This window comes from Triturus cristatus, chromosome 4_1 (genome assembly GCF_964204655.1).
Source record: "Triturus cristatus chromosome 4_1, aTriCri1.1, whole genome shotgun sequence".
NCBI classification, from domain to species: Eukaryota; Metazoa; Chordata; class Amphibia; order Caudata; family Salamandridae; genus Triturus; species Triturus cristatus.
In genome coordinates this window covers 40,001,423-40,029,223 of record NC_140585.1, presented here as the reverse complement: position 1 = coordinate 40,029,223, position 27,801 = coordinate 40,001,423, and the positions used below count along the sequence as shown (strand labels likewise).

The 27,801-nt window shown below is 48.4% G+C and overlaps 1 protein-coding gene across 2 annotated transcripts in view; it reads right to left on the bottom strand.

The window, feature by feature from the left end:
• CNOT12 (CCR4-NOT transcription complex subunit 12) overlaps positions 1-27,801 on the bottom strand; it is a 422,228-nt gene that overhangs the window by 58,717 nt on the left and 335,710 nt on the right. For both annotated transcript variants that reach the window (XR_014981070.1, XM_085651437.1), the window contains exon 6: positions 2,925-4,243. Coding sequence is in view for 1 of the 2 variants with exons in the window: in XM_085651437.1 (XP_085507563.1) it covers positions 2,925-4,243 (1,319 nt within the window). In the remaining variant the exon portion in view is untranslated. The remainder of the gene's footprint in view (positions 1-2,924; positions 4,244-27,801) is intronic.

Sequence of the window (27,801 nt, the reverse complement as noted above, 5' to 3'; positions counted from 1 at the left end):
CACCATTCGCTAGTGGACTCGGGTAGCGGGTCCACCCTGTCACAAACAAACTCCCATATGTCATCAGGGCTTGTACTGACTTTCAGTTTTCAAAAAACAGCTTAAAACCTGGCTTTTTTTTAAATGGCTGCTTCTAACTTTTCTGTTACCTCAGCGCCGAGATGCCCCTTCGGGGACGAGTCGTGCCCTATATGAAATACTCAGTGACATAACATAACAAGATCACCACTTCTATTTTGTCCGTGTTGAGCTTGAGGCAGTTGGACCTCACCCATGTGGCTACTGTGGTCATGCAGGTGTTGAAGTTGGTCTTGCTTACAGGAGTCTTGTCTGAAAGAAAGATTATGAGTTGGGAGTTATTTGCGTAGGAGGAGATGTTGATTTTGTGAGATCTGATGATGTCGTCCAGTGGTATCATGTAGATGTTGAACAGGATTGGGCTAAGGGTACTCCACAGGTGAGATTTCGGTCTTCCGACGTGTAGGGTGTCGTGCTGCCTTTCTATGTTCTTCCTGTGCAGAAGGAAGAGATCCAGTTGAGGGTGGAGTCTTGCATGCCAGACTTGTGGAGTCTTTTGATCATGGTCGAGAGGGAGATCGTGTCAAAAGTAACTGAAAGGCCAAGCAAGATAAGAGCCACTGTTTCTCCTCGGTGGAGGAGCATCCTGATGTGGTTGGTGGCTGTGACGAGTGCAGTTTCTGAATATTCTTAAGAGTTAACCATTTGTGGATATAAGATTTCCTTTCCTCTGAGTACACGTAAGCGATAAAAGCAGCAGTATAAAAAACACAGCACCAGAATACTGAAAACAGGCTGATAAATTACTGTAAACATGTTTTGCAGAGGCTATTCCACATCCTCCATCCATGAGATCTTGAAAAGCAGTGACTTAAAACTGATAATAGACTGGACAGAGCAGTGAATGGCGGGGGTGCCACCTTGTTAAACGTAGATTCACTGTTTTGGAGCTAAAACAAACTCAGAGGCAAGGAGCACTTGTGCGCACCACTCAAGCATGCCTGCACATCTGATTGGCTAGAGAACATGTATGGAGTTCACAAGCGCTGTGCAAGGAGAGATCCCAATGCGTAAGAGAAGAGAAGAAGCTAGTTCTGGAAACACGGCAAAGAGTTCCTCTTTAATGGGTGGTTAGTAAATCGATCTTGTACAAACAACCCTCTTCACAAGCAGTGCCGGCTTAAGCCCTAGTGGAGCCCGGTGCAGCAATCTTTTATTGCCAGCCCCTCATGAACTCCTTCTCCATGCATTCTCTCACTGCCACCCACCAACAGTGCCCCTCATCTCACCACAGCCCTCTCTCACATGCATTCCATTGGTTTTATAGTGCTACTCATACTGGTGTAGGGTGTCAGAGCCCTTTACATCACACACACACACACATTATAAAGAGACAATGGTGCATGTCCAAAGCAGCGTATAGGAAATGTTACATAAGAGACAGAGGATTACAAGGTGTAGGAATCACGTGTCATCCTTATGAATAGACAGTACATTTTAAGAGTGTTTGGACTGGAGAAGCACAAAGGACGATTTAAAGTGTACCACAGTCGAATGGGTTGGCTGACTAATAAGAATATATTCCTACCCAAAGTAACCCTTCTTAGCAACATTAGGATAATGAAAGATGAGGAAAAAACATGTTTCTAACCTAGGCCATGCAGTTTGCATGCATCTCTTTGATAAAAGTTAATAAGTCACTATGCTATTTTAGGCTTGTAACTTTTGAACTGCAAGTAACAAAAGGATATCTGTACCAAAAGCAGTAACTACTGAGCTATCCACATAAAATGCAGTTCTGTGATCTCAATGGTACACATTCTTTGCAGAAGGCATATTAACTCTACTTCGATCTCTCTCCAACACAAGCAATACTCACTAGAGTCATCTTAACATGTTTTATTGTTGCCTGAAAACTGCTGGACACACAAGGACCTCTGCTGTAGGTGGTTTTAAACCCATAAGTCATTCCTAAACATAGTCCTTCCCCCACCCAGGTTAACGGCAGGTGCGGCCGCACTGGTCGCACCATCCTAAAGCCGGACCTGTTCACAGGTAAAAGGTTCTTCATCACAAAAGCTTTCTCACAGTAAAAAGGGATGTCCAACAGAGACTGCTTAGAAGGTTAAAGTGCTGTCATACATAAACCTCTTCACATACACAAAGTGCTAACTGCTTTTCTGCTTGTCCACCTGGATTTGAAACCTTTGCATTTTATGTTATTTGCTTGTTTGCGCTCATTGATACGAGATTTTACAATTTATTTTCTGCACTCATCCCCAACCGGCAACAGGTCTACTTCTGGCACTTAGTAGAGGAGAGTTCACTAGTACTACCCACTAACCCTTCCTGTGAGGGAATACCAAGACTCTTCAATGACCAATGAGTGACCAGTAGCTCAACTCAACACAGGGGGGAAAGACATCTGTGACGAACGTCACAGACTTTTCTCCTGGTACAAATGACTCTGAGATAAATGACTGTCAAACAGATGTTCCTTCAGATGAACTGAATGAGGGAACGCTTCTTCTCACAGCTGAGCAGGACGATGAAAGAAGTAATCAATGAAGTGGCAGAAGTGATGGACGGAGCGGGAGAGATGAAAGATGTACTGGGCAAAATGGTGGCGGTGATAAGATGACGAGGGGATATCTTGAGATAATTGATGAAATAGTTAATACGATAAGATAAATTACTTCACATCCTAGCTTGGTTTGTGCAGTACAATACCTCTACATACATACAAGATGATAAATGGGTGGATGGACTGATGGCAGATACACATATCAACGTAGATAACTGATGAAGCTTATGAATAAGACAGACAGGTGGATAGACGAATGGGGATCACAAAAGAATGGACAGGTGAGTCAAGCAGTAAAGTGAAAGGACACTGAACTTCTTACCTTTCCTCCAGGGTCTTGGAGTCCCAGGCGCTCTTTGCATCTCCGAGGTCTGAACATTCCCCATCGGGTGTATAGGATCGGTGTACCTCAACATTACAGATGTTGCCCATTCTACCCACAACTCTAACATCACTCTCTTGAAGTCTCTCCATCTCCCCATCACCCATCTCCCTCTCCAACCCTCGAAACTCCCAATCAATCCTGGGTTCTCGGATCTCAAACGCATCCCTGCTCCCAGTACCTCCATCACCCATCTCTCTGCTGTCAAGGCCTCTCTGCAATCTTCCGATATCTGAGCCTCTCTCAGTCTCTGGGATGTCCACCTCTCCCATATTTGAGCCTCTCTCCATCCCTCTGAAAACACCATCGCCATGCTGTTCCATCAGAGTAATAGTGTAAGCATCGCCGGAGGCCCTGTGCCTAGCATTGGACTCTCTGCTTTGGTCATTGAAGGTGTGCTCCGTGGACCAGTCCATACTGTGGGGTTCAGCCTCTTCACTCTTATCAGTTAACCCAACACTGTGCTTTATAGACCAATCCCCACTTCTCCTCCCATCCGTCTCCTCTATGATGGGCGTTTTTGATAAGACATGGCTGCTTTGCGGTTCGGCGCGCTCTCTGGAGTCTTCCAAGCTGGGCTTTACTAAAAGATCTCTGCTGTCGATTGCAAGCTCTGCGTCCTGCTCACTCTCGCCCACGGAGGGATGCGCAGACCAGTCTACATCCCCAGACCCCGAGTCGACACCCTGGTCGGTGCCCTCCACACTGTGTCTTATGTACCATTCTCTACTGCTGATTCTAGGCTCTTCGCCTTGGTCACTCTCTTCGATGTTGTGCTTCATTGCCCATTCAAATCCGATCATTCCGTGCTCTTCGCCTTGGTTTCCCTCTTCCATGCTCTGCTTTACTGACCAGTCTCTACCGATGACTCCGGGATCTCGCTCTTCCACAGTGTGCCTTGATTCCCAGTCTCTAGGGCCAGTTTCTGGCTCTTCACTCTGGTCTCCCTCTCCCAGGCTGTGCTTTACGGACCAGTCTCTACTGGATAATCCAGACTGTTCACTCTGGCTCATCTCTTCTATGTTGTGCTTCGTAGACCAGTCCGTGTTCAGGATTTCGGACTCTCTCCTCCAGTCTGACTCCCCAATCCCATGCTTCATGGACCACTCGCTGTTTCCTATGTCCAACTCCTGGCTCTGGTTTGTTCCTCCAAAACCATATTGATCTTCCCACACACCCTTGCTGAGGCTTAGCTGCTCCACTCCTCCAGTGCCAAACTCGCTCTGCAGATCTTTCTGTGACCAGCCAAGCAGGCCATGCTAGAGGGAGAAAGGAGAATAACAGGGTCAGCGAGTCTTAAGACTGACCTGGACAGTCAGAGCCACGCAACATGCCCTTCCCTCTGCTCTCTATCTTAAGTCTAAAACCAAAATTACATGGGATTGGGGTTCGCAGATGTGACATACATAAAACGTACTCTTGCACATTGCCCTGAGTTTGTATGTGGGTTAGCGCCCACATTAGGTTAGCCCAGTTATACACTCGATGACTCCGGCATTGTGTCACTCTCTCTCTTTTTTTGCTTCTACTGACACCCTCTCCGTATTCATTATTCCCTCAGATATGTTCTTTAGACAATTGCTAGAGTCAATCAGCTACCATTGATCGACTGGTACTCCCTTCGCTATGCTGCTGCTAGCTCCAATCATGTGCTTGCCACTGGTTTCGAGACGTTCGCCAAGATTATACGTTCCACTGTGGAGTCCCCAGTCCTCCTTTGATCAGGACCTGGAAGTTCACTTCCTTTACCATCTTATCAACATCACCTAGTGCCACCCTACTTCTTGTTGCAGCACTCCCAATCTCTTAAGCCTGTAGATGATTGGGCTAGTACTGATATCAATCAACTTAACTGCTCACAACCACCTGCTTTCTCAACCGGCTCACAGCTTAGGTTTACTTACTAGCCTTCGAGTGCTTCTAGCAGTGAAATACACCAGGAGAAGGACTTACGTGCATACTTCTTTTATGGAGCCTTCACTGATAGAGAAGTAACCATCGGTATGCACCACTTCCCAGCCTCTTCTCCCTCCCACCTCCCGTACTTAATGGCCGCCGCTGCGCGGTTGCGCCAGTGGTGCCCGTCTGCGCCCGTCTGAACCCTTCCGCGGCCAGCACCAGGATCCCTGGACCTCCCACTACCCATCGCTACGACACCACCACCCTCCTCGCACTCAACCCAGGAAGACTTGGAGAATGCCAACAGGCCTCGCCGAACACGACCTACAGCCAGTTCTCTTGTCTCCACTGCCGCCAGACCCTCACCGCCACCCCGGCCTCCAACACCGCCGATGCCAGCACCGGCGACACACTCCGAGGATCCCTAGTCTACAGACCCCCCGGCCCCCGAACACCCTTTGCCACAACCATCACCGACTTCATCGCACCCCACGCCATCGCCTCAACAAACTAAATACTCATTGGAGACTCGAACTTCCATCTTGACAACTCCAGCGACCCCAACTCCACTATCCTTCTTGACAACCTCGCCAGCATCAGACTTAAACAGCTCGTCAACACACCGACCCACAGAGCAGGACACACCCTCGACTCCATCTTCACTGCAGGAAACAGCATCCAATTCAGCCACACAACGCAGCCGCCATGGATCGACCACCACTGCGTACACTTCGCCATCAACAAATCCAAGGCACCCAAACAGCCCCAAGCCCATCACGAAGGAACTGGAGCAAGGTTACCGATGAGCAACTTAACTCCACCCTCATCCGAGACAACCACACCAGGGCACCCGATGCAAACGACGCAGCCAGAGAAATCCACACCTGGATCTCCAACTGCACAGACGAGCTCGCCCTCTAAGCAACCCGACAGACAACGCTCCAGGAAAGCCGCCTGGTTCACCACCATTCTCCAAGAAGCCAGACGCACCTGCAGACACCTGGAGAAACACCAAGACAACCGAACACCACACTACTTACAAGGACGCCATGATGGACTACCACAACCAGATCAGAGCCACCAAGAGGAACTTCATCCACAACAAAATCCTGGTCAACTCCACCAACTTCAAGGAACTTTTCAGTGTCATTCAAGAATTCACCAACCCACGCAGCGAAGCCACAGACATCACCCCATGCCAAGACCTCTGCGACAAGCTTGAAACCTATTTCCACCTCAAGAACAAAAACCTCTACGACGATTTCATCGAACATCCACCAGGCGCCACAGACGCCCCATGCCACCCAGAAAACCAGCCAGCCCATCATCTCCAACTGGACACCGATCACGGCCGAAGACACTGCTTCGACCATGAAAAGCATCTACTGGGGGGGGGTGGGGGCCGGGGCACCAACCCCTGCCCCCCCTCACATCTACCACAGAGCCGCGGCCACCATCGCACCCAAACAACAACGCACCATCAACACCACCTTCAAAACAGGTACCTTCTCAGACGACTGGAAGCACGCAGAAGTCAGACCACTGCTCAAGAAGCCCACAGCTGACCCCACCGACCTCAAGAACTATCGGCCCATTTCGCTCCTTCCCTTCACAGCCAAAGTTGCAGAGAAAACAGTCAACAGGAAACTGACACGATTCATTGAAGAGAACGCCGTACTCGACCCGTCCCAATCTGGATTTCGAAGCAACCACAGCACAGAGACTGCCCTACTCGCCGCCACAGACGACATTCGCATCCTCCTGGACCAAGGCTACTCCACAGCCCTCATCCTACTCGACCTATCAGCGGGCTTCGACACCGTCTTCCCACCGCACACTAGTCACCAGACTACACGACGCAGGCATACAAGGACCAGCCCTGGACTGGATCTGATCATTCCTCACCAGAAGAAGCCAAAGGATCAGACTCCCACCCTTCCTCTCCGACCCCATGAAAATCACCTGTGGAGTCAGTCCCACAGGGTTCATCCCTGAGCCCCACCCTCTTCAACATCTACATAGCCCCCCTCGCAGCCATCGTCCGACAACACGGCCTCAACATCGTATCCTATGCCGACGACACCTGGCACATCCTCTCCCTCACCAAAGACCCCACAACTGCCAAACTCAGCTTCCAGAAAGGAAGGCAAGACGTCGCAATCTGGATGACCAACAGCTGCCTGAAGCTCAACGCCGAGAAGACAGAAGTCCTCGTCCTCGGTACCACCCCTTCTGCATGGGACAGCACCCGGTGGCCGACAGCCCTCTGAAGCCCATCTAGCCCCTCAGACCACGCCAAGAATCTCGGCATAGTACTCGACTCATCACTCACCATGAACCGACAGTTCAACGCCATCACCTCCAGCTGCTTCAACATCCTCCGCAAGACCTTCAAGTGGATCCCTCCTGAGTCAAGGAAGACAGTCACCCACGCACTCATCACCAGCAGACTGGACTATGGAAATGCACTCTACGCCGGCATCAACAAGTCCCTACTCCGCAAACTCCAGACAATACAGAACACCGCCGCCAGACTCGTCCTCGGCATCTCCCAACACGAACACATCAGCCAACACCTACGAAGTCTCCACTGGCTCCCCGTGGAGAAAAGAGTCACTTTCAAAATCCTCACTCATGCCTACAAATGCCTACACAACAACGGACCCAAATACCTCAACGACAGAATCAACTACCACGTGCCCAAAAGAAACCTCCGATCTTCCGACCTCGCCCTGGCCAAAACCCCGTGCATCCACAGAGCCAGAGCAGGCGGAAGATCTTTCTCTCACATTGGAACAAGCTACCGGTAGACATCAGACGCGCCCCCTCTCTGAACACCTTCAGAAAGACCCTCAAAACCTGGCTCTGCGGCTAAACAGATCTGCGGACCCCCTCAGCACCTTGAGACCCTCACGGGTGAGTATCACGCTTACAATTCCCTGATTGATTGATTGATTCCCATACGCGCATAATTTATGTGCTAAAGGCCGTATTACAAGTGCTGTGGGATATAATGGACTTGTAATACGGCAGGCAGGATAGACGTCACTTTGTGATGGAGTAACCCGGTCTGCCAAACTCCTAATCACGCTCCAAGCCCAGAAGTATATTCTTCCCAAGACCCACTCATGAGCCCTCAAATGTTACGGCACATTTACTTCAAGCCGGTCCTCCTCAATGCACTCATGTAGAGCCAAACCAAGCCAAACAAGCTTTAGCCACACCACGCTAAACAAGCTTAAGCCACACCAAGCCAAACAAGCTCTGACCATAGTCCTGACTCTCCGCTGTGCTGGATGAGTAGACCCTGAACACGTTTCATCCACAGCTATCTTTTAGTGCTCAGGACATATTTTCAATGCAAGTGTCAACAAACATTTGATACTTAAAAACTGTGACATAACATGCCCCATCAATGCTGTGATGCATTGTTGTGCATGCGGGCCTTCAACAAAGCGACTGGGGTGTTCTTGCACATTAAAGAACACAGATTTATATTTCCAGCCTTGAAATCATTCCATTTTGTCCTAGACACGTTAAGTCCAACTGGGCAGTGGATCTCAATAACCGGTATAAGATTGGCAATATAGTGTGCCTGTATCCTGATGAGAATCCATAGGTGACCCAGAAGGAACATCTGTTTTGGAGGAGCCTTCTGCTGCTGAAGTTGTGCTAGGCTGGTGTGCTTCGGCCTCAGAAGCGATGGAATCCATACCTAGCTCCAGGGAATCATATAGAATTTACCTGGCATGCTGCTTGTCGGTGTCTCAGGATATTTCAGGGATAGATGCTTCAAACTGTTCGAATTAACTAATGTGTTACACTACAGCAAAGGCAAGCTATGAAGGCTTCTATAGGACAAGAAGCTGGGATGGGGATGAAAATTAATTTCACAGACAAAAAAAGATGAAGCTATAGAGAAGGAGACTCTTTTGTAGAGCATGCAGTACAGCATTCCAACATCTGACAACCACAGCCATGCAGGAAAGGTGGAGTGAGCTGCCTACCTTCATTGCTACACTCGCTCCCACGGCTAGAACGGTGTGGTGATGGGGGGGCTTAGGGATTTGGCCTGTGGTCCAGCATACAACACTATTGATAAGGTATACTGTTCCGATACGGGTCCTGGATGGTATATCAAATACCAGGATCCAACTAGGTCGATAGAAGGATTAGCTCATCGGCCCACAAGCCCCTACCCATCAAGGGTGACAAGGTTCATCATCGGGCCGTGCTCCTCGTTGAGATGGCGATGCAATGTCCAATGAATCCTACTAGGAAGCTCTTTGCCGGAGTATTTTTTTGCCAACTAGGTTGCACATTTGCCGCTTAGGTGCCTCCTGTGTTTAAAGACACTCACAACAACCTAGGAAGATTGGTGAGAAGTGGATCCGGAGTCCATGCTAAGGTTACAAACAGATCAGAGAATGAACTGGAAATAATGTTCCTTGCATTCTCCCTAAGCAATTATTGTTTGGTAGATAGTCAAAAGGATTTTGGTCAAGGAATTGTTCAACATGTTTCATGCCCTTTATGTCCCAGAGGATATGCGGCAATTCATCAGGACCCAACGCTAGCTATCTAATCTTCTCTTCTGGTGGAGTTCCTACACTAATCGCAAAACAAATGAACCCCCATCTCTGTAATAAACAACAATAGTTGTCCCCAAGACTTATATCCCCTACATAAGGATTGAAGTCCAAATGCTAGCCACCTAATAAACAGACAGAAAGACAGACATGACAAACAAAAAATATACAAAAGGCAGTATTTTGCTGAAATACTGAAATCATAAATATTCATTGACAACCTTTTAATTGTGCAAGTTGGAATCACAATCATTACTTAGAAATACGTGCACCATGGTCATGCAAAAAGCATAATGAGACATCAGGAATGGCCACTCGGGTGTAAAGGGACACATTAGTGCTAGTAATCCCAGTTCTAAATCATAGATTCTTACCCTAATTTCTTAAAGCAGGGTTCTTTAAGGTACATGGAGAATGGACTGTTCCTAGGTCATCTATAATCAGAGAAGTAGATGGAAACATTAATTGAGAACCCATGTCCTACGTTATTAGTGAGCGGTCTTAATGATAGTGGGGTTTTCACTTCCCAAGTTATTGGGCTTACCCATCTTCCACGTCCCTGGAGGTAGGGAACGTTGGAAATGTCCTTCCTTAAATCTACAGCTTACAAGGTCAAAGGGGAGTAGTGTGCACAATTATGTAAATGTGTAATGCACCACTAGTAAACCAAAGTCACTCTGAACCAGGGAGGAGCTCTGTGAGGTAGGAGGAATTGCGCGTACAGAGACGAGGGACGCGTATTCAAACCCACATATCTCAGAAGGGCTTAGTATGGGAGTCGCCATCTTGGAAGGTTGGCAGGCCCTTTCTCAAGACGAGTAGGACTTATACTGAGGTCAGGGATCGTCAAAAAAAGATGATAAATTAAGCTGCGCTAATCATAACTTAATCTAAAACCAATTTTAATTAATTTAAATAGAAAATGTAATTATCCTTTCAGCATAGAAAAATAAAACATAGAATATCAAAAAGATGTTGGACCAGAGAACAAAGGGTGGGGGTCTTGATTAGCGGGGGTTAGATTTTACACTTTTCCTTAAAGGGGGAATTACTACAAATCCCCCAAGAAGCAATACGTATTGGCTGGAAATAACCCTTGTCAAGTGGTAACTGCACCCAGGGGGATGTTTCTCGTAACAAGGTATAACTGATACCCAAAAATATTCACAGTGTATTATTAGGGGTTTTTGTAACCAAAGAAGAGTTTTTTATAATTTTTGGGTTCCTTTATATATGTTTCTTATGTCAGTAGTGACTTTTCTTTCTAAGTACTTTCATCTGAATAGCTCGCCCAGGCAATTTTATCATTAAGGCCACTGCTAAAGGTCTTCAAGCGGAAAACCCAAAGTTGCTCTCTTCATACAGATTCCTATGAGCATTCTCTGTGTCCGGCGAGGTCTCAAAAATTACCCACAGCTTGTCATCTCAGGTGCATTTCAGTGTTACACAGTCCAACTGATGGGACGATCTTTGTCCTTCTGCATTGCTGGTCCCGCCATCCCCTTCTTCAGTAGTATAAAACATAGGAGTAAAATTGGACAATTCCCTCTCTGTGAAGGCTCAGATCTCAGCAGTAGTAGGTCAGTGCTATGCTCTGCTCTGTACCATCACAAAATATCTTCCCCTATTGCCTCTGGAGGCAGGAAGAGTAGCGATTCATGCCTTGATCACATCGCGTCTTGAATACGCGATTGTCCTGTTCTTGGGGGCTGCTGAATCCCAGGTGGGGCGCCTGCAGGTGGTTCAAAATGCGGCAGCCAGGTTTCTTTTTCATCTGGCAGCCGCTTTCAAGGTTTTGCATTGTTTGCCCGTTAAGAAACGCATCCTCTTCAAAGCGCTAGGGATGGTCTACAGAGCAGTGTTATCTTCCAGCCCTCGATGTCTGGCTGCTAGATTTACGCAGTATATTCCCTCCAGAGGACTTCCACTTCTCTTTTAGTTATTCCACGCTTTAAGCGGGTTCGAAGAGCTGGTAAGGCCTCTTCTTTTTTGGCAGCCAAGGCATGGAATGAGTTGCCCTGTGAGTTGCGATTGACTGCTTCCGATTTCGTCTTCTGTAAAAAACATAAAACCTGTTTATTCCTGAACAGAAGTAGATCTTATGGGTTGTGCATCTGGGCTCACCTGCTGATAGTGCCGGAACACTCCTCGGAGTAGCCGTGCGCTCTATAAATCTGTTATTCATTCATATTCTACCATTTATTAATGATCTTCTTGACATTGTTCGAGGAAGGTGTGTTCGTTGTCACACAAGTCAACTTTGGTTGATCATCTCTGGCCCATATGAACAACACAGACTTATTATTTCAACAAGCAGTTTCCCAAATGGGCTGGAGTTCTTGATGTCAGTGGAGCCACTATGTCAGGTTCATCTCTCAAAAGAAAGAAGGGAGGGGCCCGTGTTTAAAGGCAGGTGAATGCCCCTCGCCCACAGAGACCAAGCCGAAAAGAAGCATACCCAAAGAGGAGGGTTATCTACCTTAAACACCAGTAGGAATTGAAGGGGGTGGTAGGCAGGCAATATCGCCCACCTTTCTCCCACTCTTCTGTCAGTGGTCGAGGAGATGTATAGCTGACAGAAAGTGAACTGAAGGTCCCTTATTCTTTTTCTCAGGCAAGGCAAGGGCCAGGGCCAGGGCTTGGGAAGGAAGGTTGAAGGGCTGATGGTTGGGTGCAGACCCGCAGCGGACAGGAGGGGACTCCTTATTCTCTTTCTCGGGCTTCACAGTTGTATTCACAGGGCCTAGAATACCCCATGGGATGATCATCACAGAAAGACCAAGTGTCTACCTGCAACCAACCCAGCTTGATGCATGAACAATTATTAAGGAAACTGCAGTATTACCCTTTTGCTCACTGGATTGTTGTAATGACCTGGAAAAACTACTTAACAGGCTTTTGTGGATTACCGATCTGAACATAAATTCTTTGTGATCTTGTACAATGCTTGGAAATCACTGTAAAATATCAGAGGCTCATAAGTGGTGTGAGAGGTGGAATGACATTTTTAGAAGTCTTCATGCCATGGAGAAACTCATACAACTGCTGGTGGAAGGAAAGCAGCAGGTGAGCCAAGTTATACAGATTAAAAAGTAGAAAACTGAAGTCAAGCTGACCAGGACATCCAACTGACCACACAGATACAAGGGCCGAGATGGGTAGCGGATCAGTAAAAGTGCCAAAGGGCACTCCTAAGATTGTTTCACTCAATCGCAGCTTGGAGGGCTCACCCGAAAGCACCCGTCATGGTCCTAAAGAATTTTCACCTGGAGGTGACCCTGAATATTTTTTTACCATGTTTAAAAGAGAAGTACACAAAGCTTAGAGAGCGAGGGTTGAAAGGTCACACCTGTACCAAAGAAGAGACGATTCTTCCAAAACAATGTATGTAAAGCTTACAGCCAGCTATGCAGCTATGAATCCAGCAGCACCCAAATGGAGAAGGTTGCTTGCCTGTCACCATCGGTTTGTAGCTCGTAGCGTTTGTAGCTATAGATCACATGCTCTACAGAGCCCGAAAAGTAGTCTATTACCCTAAAGTGATGGCTTGTGAGCAGATGATTGAAATAGTGTTCAGCTTAAGCCAATGATGCTTGTGGAACATTCTGAGTTCCTCAGATATGGCCTCTTCAGAAGTTGGTAACCTCCGTTTAGATGACGCTTGACTGGCATGCAAGTGTTTTTCCTGCCTGAGGATAGATAGACACATTCCTGCCATCAGGCTATTCAAGCGGCTCTACGGATGGCATTGACTGAGTCAACATCAAGGCACGCATTGATTCCTGTTTTGAAGTGGACTTAGATGTAGACTTTGGTGCTAAAGAGGGTGTTTCAGTGCCTCAGGCTGAGCGGGTGTCTAGGCTTGGTGCCCTGAGAAGAAGACTTCCAGTGCTGAAGTGGGCATCTGTGACGAGCTGACTCAGGGACAGTGCATGATGTCAGTTGTTGAAGACTTTGGAGCAGTCTTGGGGCTCAAAGCCTGCATTTCTCGAGACCGATGCGGAGTCTGGAATTGAAGTTTCTGTCAAGGTCATGTCCCAGAGGATGATCCTAGGATGGTCTAGAGGTCTACAGTGCAGTCTGTGCAGGTCTCACTGTGGACCCTGGAGACAGCGGAGTCCTGTAGTCAGAGCACTCGGAGGTCACAGCTTCTGTGCTCCGATCTATTTGACTTACCAGGACACCAGACAGGCCTCCCCTCTCCCCGTCAGAGTACATTCCCTCAATGTCCTTGACGTTGGGCGGCATGATCCTTGGCAATGCAGAGGGCTTTCAACATCTATTGCTCTTTATACTTTTGAAGGTCTGACAGGCTAAATAGTTTGATTCCTTGAGGCCCTTGGGTAGGAGATTACAGACACTATGTTAGACTGGCCTTGGGAACTCACTGCTGTACTTGGGGCAAAACTGGAAGGACTACCTACATAACTACCCCTCACCTTTCATGTATACTACTTTGCGCAGGGTAGCACTGTGGCTACTGGAAGGAGACACCTTTTCCTACAGCAGGGCTAAGCCTTACTGTGAATGGGAAAATAAATTTAATGACAGTGGGAGAGTTTATGCGTGTCCCCAAACCTCTGCACTAACATACTGGTATTCCATCATTCCAGTTCCTTTTCTTTAACTTCACAATTGTGCAAGAGTGGTTAGGAGAAGCATCTTTCAGCTCAAAGCCTTTTCTTCTAGATGTAGAAGCAACTAAAGGGACAAAAAACAGCAGAAACAGAAAACCCACCTTAGCATAGAGGATACGTACCCAGTAAGATCTAGTGGAGTCTCAAATACCCTCTTCCAAGTAGCCGAGATTACAACCGCAAAGGAGGATTTAAAAAGTTTTCTGTGGGTGGTCTCTAATCTGATTAAACACAGGATTAAGTGTAACCAAGAAACAGTAGTGAGGGTCTGGACCCAGGAGACAAGCAGTTGCCCAAGAGAGAGACAGTTGGAGAAGGATATTCTTGAACCATCAACAAGCCATTGGTCCTCACCCATAATGTTGGTCCAGAACCTGGTGGGTCAATAAGGTTTTATACAGACTTTCAAAAAGTTAACAGTTTTTTCATTTGACGCATACCCAATGCCTCAAGTAGATGAATTGATTGAACATATTGAGAACAAAGGTTTATATCACTAACCTGGACCAAACAAAGGTCCTTTCCAGCAGCTTATTTAGATGCCATCATAATATTCAGTCTTTCTGGTCCACTCATTTACAACACTTAGGACAGATCCTACTGACGATAGCTCCGGTGTAGCTTGGGAAAAGAGATAGATTACTACCTCTTTATAGGTACATATCATCTAATAGATTAAGATCAGGTTATGTCTAAATATCGTTACCCAATAATATATATCTTCCAGTAACCCATGCCAGCAACCCATGCCAGTAACTCTTTTCTTCTAATTTTTAAGTTTTACCGATCAGATTTGACCCTAGATCTCAGACGATTTATCATCTAGAATTATTTACATATATTTTCTACTACGTCAAGTCACAAAAAAGGTATATCTGTTATATTTTACATTATATTCACCATACCCATGCCCAAATCAGTTTTTGTCTTAATGTAATTTTATTTTAGCTATCCTATTTCTAAACACTTTCTGCTCACTGGTGAGAGGAGTCTGTCCCCTCCCTTCTTCTGTTGTCTCATAATAATTTCCTGTTTAGGAATTGTTTAAATCCGTAGTTCACTTAGAATTTTATTGCCTGACAACAATGTAGGAATCTCAAACACCATCAATTGTGTTAAATATGTAAATGTGTGCTAAAAGTTTATCAGATGTGTTTTAACATTGATTAACTCTAGATAATTAAGATTCTTTTACAAATAAATTAATTTGTTTCTATTCAGTTAACCACAATGAACGGACACCTGATGAAGGCTTAGCCGAAACGCGTAGTGAAGAAAGTCATCATAAACAGGGTTTTGTTTTGTTCTATGGAAATATATGTATGTGGTGATGCTCTATGCAAGTACATGTATTCAGTCATGTATATCATTTAGACAATTTAGTCATTGTGAAAATCATCCTTGTTTACTAATAATTTCTGTATCAACGAAGAATTAGATAATAAGAACATCTATTTATTCAAAGAAAATACAAAAAAGAAAAAGAAAAAGTATTTTGTAAATTAAAATTGTCAGTTTCTTTCATATTCATAAATGTATTTCTAATTCAAATAATGTAATATTAGTTGATAATCTAGAGTTGATCTACTCACTTCAATTCTTTGTATTCACTGCACACTTTGTTTTAACTTATCTTTCTCTCCCTTTTACCCATACTGGTGGAAGGAGATGCGACTGTTCGTAGGTGGAGCCTTAGTTGGGCAGATCCTTGATTGTGTGTGTGAGGAGTTTGGAATGAATGTGTGTGTGTGTATATTGGAAGCCAGTGTAGCTACCTGAAGTATGGTGTGATACGATATATCAGAGTATATCAGTGATTAACTTCAAGAGCTTGACCGTGTACTTTGGGGATGGAACCCCTGGCCTTACAGCGTTATCTTCTCTGGCAACATTTTATCATCCAGACTGACCATGCACCACTGATCTTGCTGGCTACCAAGACGTACTCCAAACCATCGAGGAGTCTAACTGTGGTTTCCAGCACATCAGACTTTCTTGTTTTTCTTTGAACTCACAGCTGTCCCTCTTTTTGACAACGTTGATTACATATCATGGTCCCGAGTTCATCCCTATTGGGTGTCACGATCTAAGGTGGAGTGAGTATGTCAAGGTGTCCATAGGACAGCATCCTAGGAAGTAGATGGAAGTTTCACAAGGGCCGATAGAAAATATTTAGGCATCGAGAAGGAGGTGCTTTTGTGGAATACACAGGACAGAGCGCCAGCATCAAACAGCTACAGCTGTGTGGGAAAGTTGGGCAGAGTTGCATTCCTACCCCACCACCCTTATTCTTACCACTGCCAGGCACAGCGGTGGAAGGTGTGGGGATGGGAAGGTTAGGGAGTACGTCTGTGGAATGACATGCAATATAGACTTAATGTATCAAAAAGGGGTTTCACGAACAGAAAAAGAGCACGCCTCATTGGCCTCTCGAGTCCTGGGCATCAGTGATGCCGCCAAGTCCATCTCACTCCAGAGGAAAGAAGGGCGAGACCTGTATTTAAAGAGGGGGAGGCTTCCTTCACCTTAGAAACTATTCCACCTTTTTGAAGGCTCCGTAGTCTCTGCCTCAGGGTCCTTCAGCTTATCGGCAATGCCAAGAATAAACCCTGGGAGAACAGGCAGCAATACCTCACTCTACCTGCAGCTGACCCAGTATGATACATGGCTTTGGAACTGAAATGAGCAGGCTCCTTTTGGTGAGCGCCATGTTTGAGCATTTAAACATCTCGGAGGAGCACATCTTGGAACCCAGGCTGGTGTAGGACCACAAAGGGCTCTTGAGATTACGTCTGCTAGAGTAAGACATAAATCAATCTGAATAAAAACCCATCCTCTGGCTGAAAGGATACTTACTTGAACTGATGCTTCTCCTCAGAAGGAGCAGATAACTGTATGCAGGGGCTTCTAGTCAGGAGAAGCGGCCCACTGCATACAAGAGCTGCTACTCAGTAGGAGGGGCCCACTGCGTACAAGGGCTTCTACTCAGGAGGAGGGGCCCACTTCACACAGGGGCTTCTACTCAGAAGCGGAGGCCCACTGCGTACAAGGGCTTCTACTCGGGTGGAGGGGCCCACTGCGTACAGGGGCTTCTACTCGGGAGGAGGGGCCCACTGCGTACAAGGGCTTCTACTCAGGAGGAGGGGCCCACTGCGCACAGGGGCTTCTACTCAGAAGCGGAGGCCCACTGCGTACAAGGGCTTCTACTCGGGTGGAGGGGCCCACTGCGTACAAGGGCTTCTACTCGGGAGGAGGGGCCCACTGCGTACAAGGGCTTCTACTCAGGAGGAGGGGCCCACTGAGCACAGGGGCTTCTACTCCGAAGCGGAGGCCCACTGCGTACAAGGGCTTCTACTCAGGAGGAGGGGCCCACTGCGTACAAGGGCTTCTACTCGGGAGGAGGGGCCCACTGCGTACAAGGGCTTCTACTCGGGAGGAGGGGCCCACTGCGTACAGGGGCTTCTACTCAGGAGGGGCCCACTGCGTACAAGGGCTTCTACTCGGGAGGAGGGGCCCACTGCATGCAGGGGCTTCTACTCAGGAGGGGGCCGCTGCATACAGGGTCTTATACTCAGGAGGAGGGGCCCACTGCGTACAAGGGCTTCTACTCGGGAGGAGAGGCCCACTGCGTACAAGGGCTTCTACTCGGGAGGAGGGGCCCACTGCGTACAGGGGCTTCTACTCAGGAGGGGCCCACTGCGTACAAGGGCTTCTACTCGGGAGGAGGGGCCCACTGCATGCAGGGGCTTCTACTCAGGAGGGGGCCGCTGCATACAGGGTCTTATACTCAGGAGGAGGGGCCCACTGCGTACAAGGGCTTCTACTCGGGAGGAGAGGCCCACTGCGTACAAGGGCTTCTACTCGGGAGGAGGGGCCCACTGCGTACAAGGGCTTCTACTCGGGAGGAGGGGCCCACTGCGTACAAGGGCTTCTACTCAGGAGGAGCCCACTGCGTACAGGGGCTTCTACTTGGGAGGAGGGGCCCACTGCATACAGGGGCTTCTACTCAGGAGGGGCCCACTGCGTACAAGGTCTTCTACTCAGGAGGAGGGACCCACTGCGTTTAAGGGCTTCTACTCAGGAGGAGGGGCCCACTGCGTACAAGGGCTTCTACTCAGGAGGAGGGGCCCACTGCGTACAAGGGCTTCTACTCAGGAGGAGGGGCCCACTGCGTACAAGGGCTTCTACTCAGGAGGAGGGGCCCACTGCGTACAAGGGCTTCTACTCAGGAGGAGGGGCCCACTGCGTACAAGGGCTTCTACTCGGGAGGAGGGGCCCACTGCGTACAAGGGCTTCTACTCGGGAGGAGGGGCCCACTGCGTACAGGGGCTTCTACTCGGGAGGAGGGGCCCACTGCGTACAGGGGCTTCTACTCGGGAGGAGGGGCCCACTGCGTACAGGGGCTTCTACTCGGGAGGAGGGGTCCACTGCGTACAGGGGCTTCTACTCGGGAGGAGGGGCCCACTGCGTACAGGGGCTTCTACTCAGGAGGAGCCCACTGTGTACAGGGGCTTCTACTTGGGAGGAGGGGCCCACTGCGTACAGGGGCTTCTACTCAGGAGGAGGGTCCCACTGCGTACAGGGGCTTCTACTCAGGAGGAGGGGCCCACTGCGTACAGGGGCTTCTACTCGGGTGGAGGGGCCCACTGCCTACAGGGGCTTCTACTCGGGTGGAGGGGCCCACTGCCTACAGGGGCTTCTACTCGGGTGGAGGGGCCCACTGCATGCAGGGGCTTCTACTCGGGTGGAGGGGCCCACTGCATACAGGGGCTTCTACTCAGAAGGAGAAGACCACCTTTAAGTCTCTGGTTAAGTGGTACCACATATACCCAGGGAATGTAAATGAAAATGTGGGCCTGCAGCATTTATTATGCTACCCACTTACGTAGCCTTTTAAAACATGTCTAAGGCCTCCTGTGTGTAGCTTTAAACTGCCAATTCGACATGGCAAAATAGCCCCTTTGTCAAGTTTAAAACTCCCTCTTTAATATATATAAGCCACCCCTAGGGTGGGCCCTAAGCAGCCCATAGGGCAGGGTGCAATGTATTTAAAAAGCTGGACATGTACTTTTAAGATTTACATGTCCTGGTAGTGTAAAACTCACATTTATTTACACTACTGTGAGGCCCCCCTAACCCATAGGATACATTGGGTTACCTTATTACATTTCATAAGTGCTAACTTTTTTTGGCAGCATGTAGAAAAGCCATGTTTGGTGCCTAAAGAACTGTCATTTAAAATCCTATTTAATGGTAAAGTCAGATTTTAAGTCACAGTTCTGAAAAGGACACTTGCCATTGTCTTGTACAAACCATTTGGGGCCTGCGGCCTGTTTCCTGGGTTAAATGACTAGATGCAGTTGGCCTTTGTCACAGGCAGCTGTGAAAGGGCACTAGAGGTCACCAGGATGGGACATCTCAGACAGGATGGGGGGGGGGGTATAGTGCCCCACTTGCACTTCAAAGACTGTGTGAGAAAGTGCCATCTTTCTTGCATGGTATGCCCCCACTTTTTGCTGAATCGCTGAATGTACTTTGACTGAGTGTGCCCTGGACACCCCCTTTTGTACTGCTTTGTTTGCCATAAGTTGGCAGGGTATGCTCAGACGTTGAGTCCCTTGCTCACTTTGCCACTGGATTCAAGCAAGCCTGGCTGAAGATGGCTGAAATGCCAGAAACCGGTCCTAGGAAGCTTGTTTCCGGTCCAGGGAAGGCATGGCTTGGCAGTTCGGGCTGGACTGTTCCCATGAGGTACAGGGTCAGACTGATTTGCATATGGCCATGTCTGAACTGGGGTGGCAGAGTGGGCTAAAGAACGGTGATGGATTAAACCCAGATCTGTTGACTGGGTGTGAGTGTTTGATTGGTTCTGATGCTCCGTCCATCACCACCCCCTTTTGTACCAATCAGGTGCCCAGGGCCTATGTTCCTTCCCTAAAACACAAAACCCAAATTGGCAAACCCTGGCCACATGTCAGCCCCTGGTAAATGGTACCCTAGGTACCCAGGGCCTTGTGACCAGGGAAGGCCTCTAAAGGCTGCAGCACTCATTGTGCCACCCTTAGAGGCCCTGTACCTTTACACACACACACACACACACACTGCCCTTGCAGGCTGGGTGTCTGGGTACAAGACAAAACAAGGAGTTGACATGGCACACATCCATGTGTGCCATGCCCACCACCTACACTGCCATGGCATACATCAGCCACCCCTCTAGCTGGGTGCCCTGTGCCAGTGGTGTGGGCACAGGAGCAGGAGCCCTGTGCCCCTACACTACCCAGGTCCATTCCTGGGCACTGTAAGTACAGTGCTGCCATTTAAGAGTACATGGTGCTGAGAGCTCTTCAAACACGAACTCCACAGCACCATAATGGCAACACTGAAGACTGAGAAGTTTGGTATCAAACTTCTCAGCACATTAAACCCGCACTGATGCCAGTGTGTGATTTAATGTACTAAGCACCCCAGAGGGCATCTTCGAGATGCCCCCTAAAACCGAACCTTCAATCCACGTCTGTTCTGAGGCGGCCCAGGCTACCACACAGCAGACATGTTGCTGGACCCCTGGGTAGGAGAGCCCCTGCTCTCCTGGGCCTGCAACAATGCACACCCTGGGCGAGGTGCTAAATCTCCTACCCCAGGATGGGCAGGGGGAAGCTTCAAAGGCATGCCGCCTCTGTGAACTTCCCCAGGCCACTGCAACCCCCCACTCTGGCGGGAAGCTTGGCCGGAAACCCCAAATGAGGACAGGGGATGTGCCAGCCTGCCAACCCCACCCCTCAGGTGGGGGAGGCGAGGTGAAGCACATCTCCGGGCTCTCTCCATCTTGAAGATGGAAAGCCCTGCCCAATCGGGATTAGGCTACTGCCCCCCTCCCACAGGAGAGAGGCAGGATAGGGGACAGGGCATTGGTCCCTGCCCTTCACCTACCTGTAATGCCCCAAAATCTAGTATTTAGGGGCACCCTGAACCTTCCTTCCCCAGATTCCAGATTCCAAAATCCAAAGAAGAGCTAGAAGAAAGAAGACCTGCCCTGCAGCTGCTAAGAAGAGGAAGACACCAACTGCTTTGGCCCCAGCCCTACCGGCCTGTCGACCCTCGAACCTGCTCCTACTCCAACCCAGCATCTCTTGTGGCCAGCAACCTCACAAACCCCGGAGGACCTGGCTACCTTTTGACACTAAGTCCCTGGGACTCCCATGAGTAGAGGCTCTACTCAAAATCTACTAATCCCTGGCAGCAGCCCGGAACGGCGAACCCAGCACACACTGCACCCGCCAAGCCTGGCCTGTGCCGGAGTGAACAAAGACCACGAGGACGACCCCACGGCGACTGTGACCCCGAGTCCGCCACCCAAGGACCTCGCTCGACACTCCTGAAGAAGCCTGCAGCCTCAGAACCAGGTGCCCCCCCAACCGCAATCAACAGAGGGTAAGATTTCCCGACACCAAAAGGCACCCCTGCACATGGCGCCCCACGGCCCCCTGTGCCCAATCCCGGGGTACCTACCTATCCTCCAACTACTCAACTTACCTCTCGAAGTGGTGGTGGCATCTGAAGAATCTTCGTCTCCGAGCTTGCAGTCTTTTTCTAAACCGGAGATTTCCCATTGAAATAAATTGAGCGCCCGAAGGCTCAAAAGCACCCTGCACCCAGCCGCCCGAGTGGCCCTGGCAGTGCAACCTCTACACCTATCTACTTCCCCACTTGCCCTGAGTAAGTGACCAGGAGCCCAGCTCCCACAGCCACGTGGCCTGCTAGTCAGCAGGCACCAACCAAGGCCCCCCTACCTCTCATAGGATAACATTGGGCCTAACTCTCTCTGCACCCGGCCGCACTTGTGCCGCTGAGGGTACCTACCTGACCCTAGGAGACACCTGAGTCTATGCCCAGAACCTTAACTCGCCAGTCGAGTACTTACCTTTAAACAGATAACTCAATTTTCTCCATAGGGTAACATTGACTGGCTTTTCCTGAAATTTCTTCCAAGTGAGGACTTTTCAAAACTTAAAATATTCACCAAAAATCAGCCGAGAAACGAAAACGAAAATACTCACCTGCTCTTAGGTGAGCTCCCAGTGCTGGATCTTGGTGCCCAGCACTGACTCTGAAAAATACTTACAACTGTACTTACCCTTAACTCAATTTTCTTCCATAGGAAACCATTGACTGTTTTTCTGTGAAATTTCTTCTAAGTGTCGATTTCTGCAATCTTTAAATATTCTTCAAAAATCGTATAATATCTAACTTGTGCCTGGAGAGGACTGTCCTGATGCTTGGGACCTGCTTTCCTACTACCCTACCCAAGACTTTCGGAGTGACTCCAATCGTTAGTTGGCAGGCCTTCTGATTGATACCTCGGTCACAGATAAGGCTCCAATCATCTTGAACCCGCTCCTGGACGAATCCAGAGTAAGTCCTGGCCTTCCAAGTGGTGCATCTCCAGTCCTTGAGCCCTGGTAGGGATGCTAACGATGCCCAGGTAGACCAAATCCAATACTCAGAAAATCTTCTACCAAAAAGCCGGCCGATCTGCTCAAGGTGCATTTCAAGTTGGCCTGACTTTGCGGCAGCTCACGCTACGTTCTTCTCCAGAATAGCAAATCCTGTCCAGTGGCTCCTCGCAGAAGAGGTATCTGACTTCTCAGAGACCTTGTCAGCTTTAGCCTACAACTTTGTCCCGCTGAAGATTTTTGACTTCCATCAGAGAGATTAAGTCCGACCGCAATAAACTTCACAGTGACTTCACCCAGTGGCTCCCTGATGAGGACGTCTCCTCCACAGACATCGTCAGCTGCCTTGCCACGTTGAACTTTAAATTTTGAAAAATTCATAGGTCCGGTACTACTGATTGGATTTTTGTTCTTTTTGTGTCAAATCATTTATTGAAATGTGCTCTATCTTTCTAAATGAGTGTGGAATTTTTTATTGTTTTGTGTTTTCACTATAGTACTGTTAGTGTGCTGTATGAATACTTTACAGACTTCCTCCAAGTTAAGCCTGACTTCTCTTGTGCCAAGCTACCAGAGGGTTAAGTACAGGTTAGTTTAGTTGTTTTTTATTGTTCACCGTGACAAGTATTGTGCCTGTTGCTTAAGAAGGTCTTAAACCCACCTCAACCAACAACCAATTTCTTACACCGCAAATAACATCTGGGCCACTTTCCTGCCTACATGGAAACTCCCATGTAATACCCCTGATAATATGCATGTCACCTTCCTGCTCACATACAAACTCCCACCCTGCACCCCGATAACACCTGGGCCACCTTCTCAGATAAAATCCTCAGGGTTCATCTAAACAGCTACTACGGCATATCAAGCTTCTTCAGCTCAAGGAGGCACAGCTGTGCTAACATACCTACAACATACAGTTCTGGCCTCACCTCCACCATAACCCTGACCAACATATAACCGAGCTCCCCCACAGCCTCTGAGCTCTATTGACTTCCATCTACACCTCCAACCACTGCCACAGTTCTAAACTCAGCAACACCGTTAAAAACATGTTATCCTCACTACAAGATTCCCATCCTACACCATTATTGAACTTCATCCCTAAAAGGCCTTCTCCTTTGACCTCGGACAATCTACATGCTAACTACATGGTGCATAAGGACCACCTTATTTTGGGCTAAAAGTCCTAGTGGCTATCCAGCCACACTCAGTAACAGCAGCCATGCTGTGCACCTTCAACAAGTTAAGAGCTATGACGTCAGCTACACAAGCTACACTATGAAGAACTAATTAAAGGTCAAAGGTAAGTGGCCTATGCCGTGAACCCTGAACTGAAGATCAAAGGCTATGATGTCGGCTACAATAGATACGCCGTGAACCGTGGCTCCGTGTGGTGTGTCTTGCTGTGTCCATTCTCAACTCTTCACTCCCCGTGGTTCTACCCCAGATTTTGATGCTGCTGTCGGCTATGTGCACAAGCACCACTATCCGTGCATTCCATGTACAGACCGGAGGATCTTAATGCTATAGTCAAACAAAAGCACAACAAAAAGAAACAATCCCAGGGACTCTGTAAAAATAACTTTCCTGTTACGCCACCCTATCTGGTTTCGAGACACCAGAAACATAGACATCACTACCCTTAGCAAAACTGTTCAGAAGATATATCCCCCCCCCCCCATTGGCCCCACCACAAATGTGAACAAAACCACCTCCCTCAGCTTTGATGTCCCTCTGATGCAACTCAAGTGACAGCTCCACTCCAAAGTATAAAGAAATTATCTACACCAGCAGTGCCATGGTTCATCAAGGCCCTTTATGAGGAAAGGAAAGCCTTAAGAATCTTAGAAAAGGATAGAGGCAGTCATCCTTCCCCACTAACCTCACTTGCCTCAGAAATGTTAGGTCCCTGTACAAAAAACACATCTTCTGGGCGAAATCCAAACAATTTAGGTCCATTCTAGACTTAGCCAATAACGGTCGAAACAACTCTTCGATCTTATCAAATCCGCCAACAACCCCTCCATGACCACATCCAGCAAATTTGAAGACCCACCACCAAAAGCAGACTAGCTTTTACAATTTTTCAACTCCTAAGTTCAACAACTACTACACTGCTATATCCACCCTACCGCTACGCCGATGTGTAAATTCAAAGAGACTTAGCAGCTATTTCATTCTGTTACAGAGGCAGACTTACTCAAGATCATCATAAAAACAAAATCCTCAAATCAATATGCAGACCCAATCCCTGGTGACGTAGCAAAAGACCTTTATACTTGCATGTTTCCCTACTTGACAAAACTAGTGACTCTCTCCCTCAGCCAAGGAACATTTCCTGACTGCTTCTAAACTGAACAAGTCACCCTTCTTCTTTAAAAAAAACAAAAAAACACCTGCAAACACCAGCAACAGCAAGAACTATTGCCCAATTGCCAACATGCCATTTCTCTAACAAATCATTGAAAGGTGTGTAATTAAGTAATTCACCCAACAGAAACAACGACCTCCTACACTAAGTCCAATCTGGTTTACATCAGGGCTTCTGCACAGAAACCACTATCACTGGTGGATGATGATTAGGGCTTCCGGTTTTATGGTATTTTTTTGTTGTTGCCATTTCCGTCTGTATTTATCCATATTTCTTTTTTGGCATTTTTTCTGTATTTATCCACATTTATTTTTGCCACAAGCAAAAGACAACTCTACAGCTAGTATTTTTCCACATGTATTTAAATTGACAATGCACATATGCGCTTGGTTATGTGAGGGCATTGCCACCGTCAATGTACGAGAGGGAAGACCTCGGAGGGCAATAGCTGCTGGCAAGGGTGAGGGAATCCATTTTGAGGAATTTCAATCAATTGCTTGGCTAGGGCTCAGCTGGAGGGGATTAGTGTTCTATTTGGTCGAACTGTGAGAATGAGTGTACAGCTCTGTAGGCAGCTGTCTCCCCTGCATTGTTTCACAAACCAGTCAAAACATCCGTGCCAAGCACTCAAATTGCGCGGACTAGTTTCCAAGTGATCAGACCTCATCGCATAGATTGTACAGGTTCCCCTGTTGCACAGTGGGGCTATCTCTCCCACCAGGCGGGCAACACCCAGTGGGCTCAAAGCCCCCTCCCCACCCGTCCTGTGTGTCAGCTCGGGCTGAGACAGCTTCCCGGGCACACACACAACCGCTCCGAGTACTTCACAGGTCTTTAAAAAGGCCATTCACTTCATCCTGAAGAACTTAGCCACCCACAAGGTCCTCGTGGAGCTACTGGAGGAACACTGCACCTCCACCTTAACAATCAAGCACCGACAGGACCACGCCAAGATCATGCTCACCACATCAGAGGACTACAGGAGTGTGACCAGCATGCTTACAGAACAGAAAATGAAGTGCCACACCTTTTCATTGACCACTGCAAAATCCCAGCGCTTTGTAATATGGGGACTCCCAGCAAACGCATTCCTTGGGCACATCACTCCGGACTTATCGGAACTTGGACTTCCAGTCAAAAATATAACACAGATTGCCTCTCCAGTCGACAAGAACAAGAAATTTCCCCTCTTTGTTGTAACCCTGTCGGCAAGCCAGTATGGGAAGCCAGCAGACCTCTCAGCAGTCACACGGCTCTGCAGTTGCACCGTCACCACAGAAGCACCTAGAGGGAAACGAGGATCGGTCATGTGCTACAACTGCCAGCGCTTGGGGCACACCTCTGCTTTCTGCCATCAGAAGCCTAAGTGCGTACGCTGTGGAGGCGAGCACACCTCTAACCAATGCACAAGGAACTGAGAAACCGAACCAGCAACATGTGCTAACTGCACAGGACCCCACCCAGCAAGCTATCGTGGCTGTCCCTACCTGCAGAAGGCAAAGAAGGATGGACCGCGCAACTCCCCCCCCCCCCACCCCAACCACAAGAGACTTCCCTACACTCAACTGCAACAGACCAGGGACAAAGAAAGACTTACAAACCTGCAGTGGCACACAGGATCCCAACTGGCAATCCAACCAACAGCCATAGCAACGCGCGCGTGGATGGAAGAACATACGCAGAAGCAACAGGACCCAAACAGGACAACCCACCACCAACAACTGCCCCAGCACCATCCTGTGAAATAGGCTCAGCCATCAACTGGCAGGAACTCATCATGAAGATTGCAAAAGTAGTTGCAGACATGAACATCCACCCTGTGGTGACAATGGTGGCGAATCTCATCGCCGGACTTTTCCACGGTGAAGAAAACACCCGCAATGGCAGCAAAATCTAAAGGAAACTCCCTCTTCTTGATGTGGAATGCTAATAGCATTCAAAAGAAAACTGCAGAACTCCTGCACCTGATGGAAACCATGGATGTGAGTATAGCGCTCATCTTCAAGACCCATCTCCAAGGAAGCCAGAAGCTCAACTTAGCAAACCACAGGGTGTACCGCACAGATCGCACCACCGGTGCCAAGGGCGGAGGAACAGCGGTGATTGTCAGCACAAAAGTGAAGCACCACGAGATCTCACTACCACCAGTGGGGAGTATTGAAGCGACTGGCATACAGATCCAGACATCTGCAGGCCCCCTACGGCTGACTGCCGCCTACTCACCCCCAGGCAAGCTAAGCCCAAAGGACTTGGATGCTTTGATGGACCCCCGCATCCCAACATTAATTGGCGGCGACCTTAATGCCAAGCACCAGTGCTGGAACTCTCGCACGGCAAACAGCAAAGGACACGCTCTACTTGCCCAATCAAAGAAGGAGGACTTTGTAGTGGCTGTCACAACTCAACCAACACACTATCCAGGCTCTGCACTGCATAAACCAGACGTTCTGGACATCGTCGTCATGAGGAATCTCTCCCAGTCTATGGAGCTGGAACCTTAACAGCACTGACGTCCGACCACAACCCAGTATTGATCACAGTTGGAGACGTGCTTGAAGATCGGCACCAGGCACAACTACAAGAAGGCAGACTGGAGCCTATACAAGAGAAGCCTGGAGGAGACACTGGTCCCTGGCCCTCTACGCTGTATTGAAGACATTGACCAGGCAGTTCACCACTTCACAGCTGCACTCCACACTGCTATCGAGCGCAGCGTTCCCGAGCAGAAACTCCAACGCTGCTCTATCTACGACCTCCCGAAGGGCATCAAGCAGTCGATTGCGGACAAGAACAGAGCCCGGAGAGAGTGGCAAAGGAATCGCACCCCGACCTGCTGAAGAAGTACAATGAGCTGACAAGACA